General features: G+C 40.3%; 1 protein-coding gene across 1 annotated transcript; it reads right to left on the bottom strand.

Moving 5' to 3' along the window:
* Positions 1-1,147: 1,147 nt before the first annotated feature.
* LOC128427143 (uncharacterized) lies at positions 1,148-5,251 on the bottom strand. The gene is made up of 8 exons (XM_053414238.1): positions 4,850-5,251; positions 4,362-4,517; positions 4,017-4,109; positions 3,708-3,809; positions 3,432-3,524; positions 2,867-2,916; positions 2,339-2,447; positions 1,148-1,857 (listed from the first exon to the last, which is right to left on the bottom strand). Exons 1-8 carry the CDS (start codon positions 4,946-4,948, stop codon positions 1,531-1,533), a joined length of 1,029 nt encoding a protein of 342 aa, XP_053270213.1. The 5' UTR covers positions 4,949-5,251; the 3' UTR covers positions 1,148-1,530.
* Between the last annotated feature and the right edge of the window lie 6 nt (positions 5,252-5,257).

Below are 5,257 nucleotides of genomic sequence, written 5' to 3'. Positions count from 1 at the left end.
CTCAGGGGCACTTAGACAGTGGGGTGGGGTAGGCACTTTGACAGTGTGGAACGGATCCAGGTGTTGTCCAGGTGTTGTCCGTCCAGGTATGTTGTTTATGTTATCACTCCGTGGATTCGAACCAGAGACCACCATCGGATTTTCTCCACAGTCCAACTTTCTGCCACTAGTCCACCGCCTCTTACCGGTGGATACGGATAAATCTCCACACGCATGTTCAGAACTTCTACGGCAATAAACACAATTCAAAACAACAGCTGATTGTGGTTGATGACTAGTTTGTCGTCTGGAGCAAAACAGGTTCAGACACTAATATCTATGAACCATTAGTCTACACAAGTACAAATCTCAATACACATTTACAGATTTTTTTGCAACTTTACAAATCAGATGTTGCACACACAAGTTCTAAATACACATTTACAGATTCCTATACGCATTTGCATACATTTAAGATAAGCTATCTATCCATCTATCCATCTATCCATCTATCCATCTATCCATCTATCTATCTATCACTCTATCACTCTATCTATCTGTCTATCCATCTATCCACACTCACAGAAATATTTAACCCTAACTTTTAAGATTTATGTAATTTAATTAATAACAAAGTTCCATTTGATTATTTTTTATATTTTGAACATAAACCTACCACATAAACTTTACATGATCCATATGCATCAGTGTAATAAAGCCTATTCATTTGAAATGCATATTCCTCAGGTTTATGTATTCAGTATTAATATAATTTATTGAATTTAAATGCATATTATTCAGGTTATACATTTAGAATACATTAAGTATATTTGTTTGAATTACATAGTAATTAGGTTACCTATTCAAGATGAATAAAGTGTATGTGTTTAAGATACATAACAATTAAGCTTAAATTCAATCAAAATGCATTAGATTTATGTATTTTTATGATTAATATCCATTAATATTTTTCTATTAGGTTACCTATTCAAGATGATTATTGTGTATGTTTTTGAAATACATAACAATTAAGCTTAAATTTAATCATAATGCATTATTTTTATGATTCATATTCAATGGATTTTTTCTATTAGGTTACCTATTCAAGATGATTGTGTATTTGTTTGAAATTCAACAATATCTCAATGATGCATACAATCAGACCACCTTGTTGATTCAACTAATTTATTAACGCTTCTCTTCACACAGACACTGTACTCAGCAGGTAGTGTAGCTCTTCAACCAAGTAATCTACTGCTATAGATGGAACATGAAACATGTTTTGTAATTGCAATAGAACAGAGGCAAGTTAGTATCTGCTCCAACAATGGCAGTAAAGGACCTGCTCTTTTTTCTAGATCTAGAACAAACAAACAAACTACAGGCTCAACAACATTCCTTACATCTGTATCTGCTGGAACGATCGCAGTAATGGGATATGAAAGGACAGAACAAACTCTTCAGGCTCAACAACATTAAACATATAGTAGTAGAACATAGGTCTCTTCCTGTACTTCCTCCTCCCATCACCACCCCACCCCAAAAAAAGAGTCACCTGAGCAATTTGAGTTTCAGTGCTCGTACTTTGGCTGAAGGCTTGGACGATTCCAGGTCCATCAGGATCTTCTGGTAAGCTTCGAATGTATACTTCAAGTTTTTTGGATAGCTCAAATTAAGAGCATAGACCAACCCATAAAGCATTATGCATGCATGGTTGATACTTTGGAGGTTGTTGAGAACTTGGACCCCTTCCAGGACCATACCGACATCTGCAAAGAGTCCACCAGGACCATCATGATCATCACCCTCAGCTTGAACGGTGTAGATTGCCATGGTTGTCCCTGCGACATCTGCCTCGGCCTCACTGCATTCGATGTCCTGAAAGATGGAGAGAACAGAGAACAATGAGCTGTGTCACCCTCACCTTTGACCACCAAATTCTAAGCAGCTCATCATTGAGGCCAAGTGCGTGTTAATTTGAAAAAATTCTCTGAAGGCACTGTAGATATAGCGTTCATGAGAATGCGATGGAGTTCAAGGTTACAATGACCTCAAGATCTTTGACTCCCTAAAAGCCTGGAAAACAAAACAAAAAGTCAAGTTATGTATAAATGGAGTTGTACATTCAATGATCATAAACTATTTAAATATGATTAAAAAAAAAGTGGTGTTTGAGCATTGTTGATCACAATGAGGGTTGTGTCAAAGAATCTAGATGCCATTCCTTACCGTGTTTGTGGTAACTGTGCCGTAAAGAATGGCATGTCGTGTCTCATTGCTTAAAATTAATACTCTTACGGTAATCCTTTAATTTAGTGAATATTTAATGGTGCACATGAAACATAAGAGACCAACTTACATGTTCATAGGTTCGTCCTACTCTGAGGCTAAGGTTTTGTGCTTCCTTAAGACGCAAGGATTTCCGGGAAGACAGAAGAGACTGCACTTTATCCAACGAAGCATTTGACCTGCCACAATAAAAATGGAGTCAACAAAACATCCCTTAAAAATATAAAAAATCTGTGAGGTTTATGAAAATATTCAAAGTAACAATACCCAAAAGAGCCAAAGTAGGGTGAAAGGACAGTAGGAAAGAGGCAAACCTACTGCTCCCTCACTCCTACCCTCCACCATCTCTCCTAATCTCCTCTCATAGGGTAAGGTTTACTCCTCCCTCCTATCCAACCCTCTCTCATGCCGTCCTCCCTCTCTCCTAACCTCCTTCTGTTTCCTGTTAGCAAATAGAAGGAACTAATCTCTTCCTATCCTGACCTTCTCTTCCCTAACCCATCAACCCTTGCAAATGCCCCATTCTACTAAATAGAATCAGCCCCAACAGCCAAAACAAAACAAAGTATCCTTACTACTACACTGTTTTATGACTTACCTCTTCACATCCGGCTTTGGCTTTATAGTCTGCCTCAGATCCTCAGCTGCCTTTTGACAGAAAAAACAATAATTATCCCATTATTTCTCTCCACAGATATCAGCCCTAAATACAATACAAGGTATGGTAAAGGATGAAGACAGGAATTGCATTATCTTTGTAAACCTCATTGTTGAAAAAATTGAGAAGTAACAATTTCGCCATACTTTTACACCTTTTTAAAATCCCATGCTTTATGTATGTGTGAAGTTACACTGTGATAGGAGGTAACACACAATAAAGCTATATGTGTGAAGTGTGTGGGAGACAGAGAGAGAGAGAGACAGACCGAGAGGGAGAAGACCTAGGGGAAGAGAGAAAAGGAAGGACGGAGAGACAGAGAGAAGAAGGAGACATAGGGAGATAGTCAGACACAGAAAGGGGGAGGGAGACAGAAAAGAGAGAGTAGGGGGAGACAGACAAAGTGTGGTAGGATAAAGAGAGGGGGGGGGGGGGGGGGGGGGGGGAGAGAGACAAGTCGATCAATCTTGTGTTGGTTAGAGTTCCAGTCAACATGTCCACTTACTTGCAATAACATCAAGGACGAAAAGAAGGCTTCCCTCTCCCCGATGTTCTTCAGGCGTTGGAGCTCATAAGCTGAGAGTCCACAACATGCATCCTGTTGACCCCACACACACACACACACTCACACACACACATGAGAGTTAAGATGATCAGAATCAAGAATTAAAACCGAACTAACATAATCTGAAAGGCATTTCTTACTAAATAACATTTCCAAAACGGGTGTCAATTACATAACTGCTGCTTTATGAGAACTATCAAGTTTCTGTGTACTCACCTTCGTGTTTGGGGCAGAATTGTTGCTGGCAGATGGGAGACGCTTAGGTGCCAGGACCCGTCTCTTCACCTCAGGCCCCTCCGGACCATTTGGATTTACTTCCTACAAGTGACAGCACTACCACCATTGCCTTGAGGGAATTTCTTACTCAAAACAAACAACCCATTGGACCCAATGACGAACTACTGGTGGTCAAGGTCAATGTGACCTAATGCCCATCCCATTCTCATGAACACCACATGTTATCAGGCGCACCTAGAGGGAAATTAATTACATCTGGCACAAAGGACAGAAAGATGACATACTTACCACGTATTCTTTGACCAATGTGTCCAGGTCTTCACAGAGGTAGATGCTGAGACATCTCAAAACGCAATCACGCCTCACGTTGATGTCTTGATTCTGAAACAAACATTGCATGATTCCATGCTGGTCAGTGTCAGATACACACTAACACGCATGTCAAGCCACTAACATTTCCCTCCTTGACCATCCTGAACTCAACTGGTTTCACTACACTCCATTAAAGCAAAATGTAATTTCAATAAGTTCTCAATAAACAACCAGTCCGGCCCTTGACTTGTACACATTTTTTAATTTTGGCCCATGGCGTATGAGGTTGACACCCCTGGGTTAGACCAAAAAAATACTTACATTCTCCATCTTTGCCATCATGGCTCCGATTTTTTCCCCTGCAGCTCCCCCTTTAGTGTTGAAAACCCTGATCAGGTCGCCGGTCAGGCGGTCCAGTTCCCTCAAAAATGTTAAGGTCAGTGGTACAGTTGTCAGCCGCATAAACTCCAAGTTGATCTGTAAAAGACAACAGAGACAGGACACAGACTTAAACAGGGGCAGCTGTTGCTCAGTTGGTAAAGGGGTCAATCATAGACCGAAGGTCAGAGGTTCAAATCCCGGCTCTGACTGTCCACATGTCAAAGGGTCCTGGAGCAAAGCTAGAGCACTGCACAGCAGCTGGCTGCCGCCATTGAATTGTTAACTGGGTGAATGAGAGAAAGCCATTGTAAAGCACTTAGGTTTGGGTTGGGCTCGACGCTAAGCTTTTTTCCAATTACCAATTACCACATGTGTGACAATGTGTGACATTGAATACACAAGTTACTAAACTTCAGATTCACACTTGCCTCAATGACGTCAAAGAGTGCTGGCCATTTATTGAAAAACTCTGGAATCTTTGGCTCCTGGAGAACCTCCTGTCTCCTGAGGGAGAATGTACGCTGCATCTTTTCCTTGATGAGGGCCTCATCCCTTTTCTTCTTTTTTACCTGAAATGGAATGAAACGTCATTGTCATTATACAGTAAAGATACTTGTATAACGAGATATGATGAGAAACTCTCAGCAATGGTACACAATACAATTGGAAACAGAAGTATTAACAATATGAATAGGGAGTAAGAATATTTTCCAAACTGAGCGTAATAGATAAAGAAAAATGAACTGTGCAAAGTAACCACAAAACAGCTTAAGTGTCCAGTGCTGTGCAAAATGAACTGTTGGGCTGCTTGAGCTGAGCTGGAGCTTCTCTCCTTC

The sequence above is a fragment of the Pleuronectes platessa genome, chromosome 21 (genome assembly GCF_947347685.1).
Source record: "Pleuronectes platessa chromosome 21, fPlePla1.1, whole genome shotgun sequence".
Lineage (NCBI taxonomy): Eukaryota > Metazoa > Chordata > Actinopteri > Pleuronectiformes > Pleuronectidae > Pleuronectes > Pleuronectes platessa.
Note: the sequence above shows the minus strand (reverse complement) of the source record. Positions and strands in the feature narration are given on the sequence as shown.

Bases quoted from the DNA above. Each gene is read 5' to 3' on its own strand.
- LOC128427143 (XM_053414238.1), bottom strand. From the start codon at position 4,948: ATGCAGCGTACATTCTCCCTCAGGAGACAGGAGGTTCTCCAGGAGCCA. The intron at 4,518-4,849 runs GCAAGTGTGAAT...TGTCTTTTACAG, and splicing joins CACTCTTTGACGTCATTGAG to ATCAACTTGGAGTTTATGCG. The intron at 4,110-4,361 runs GTAAGTATTTTT...TGTTTGTTTCAG, and splicing joins TGATGGCAAAGATGGAGAAT to AATCAAGACATCAACGTGAG.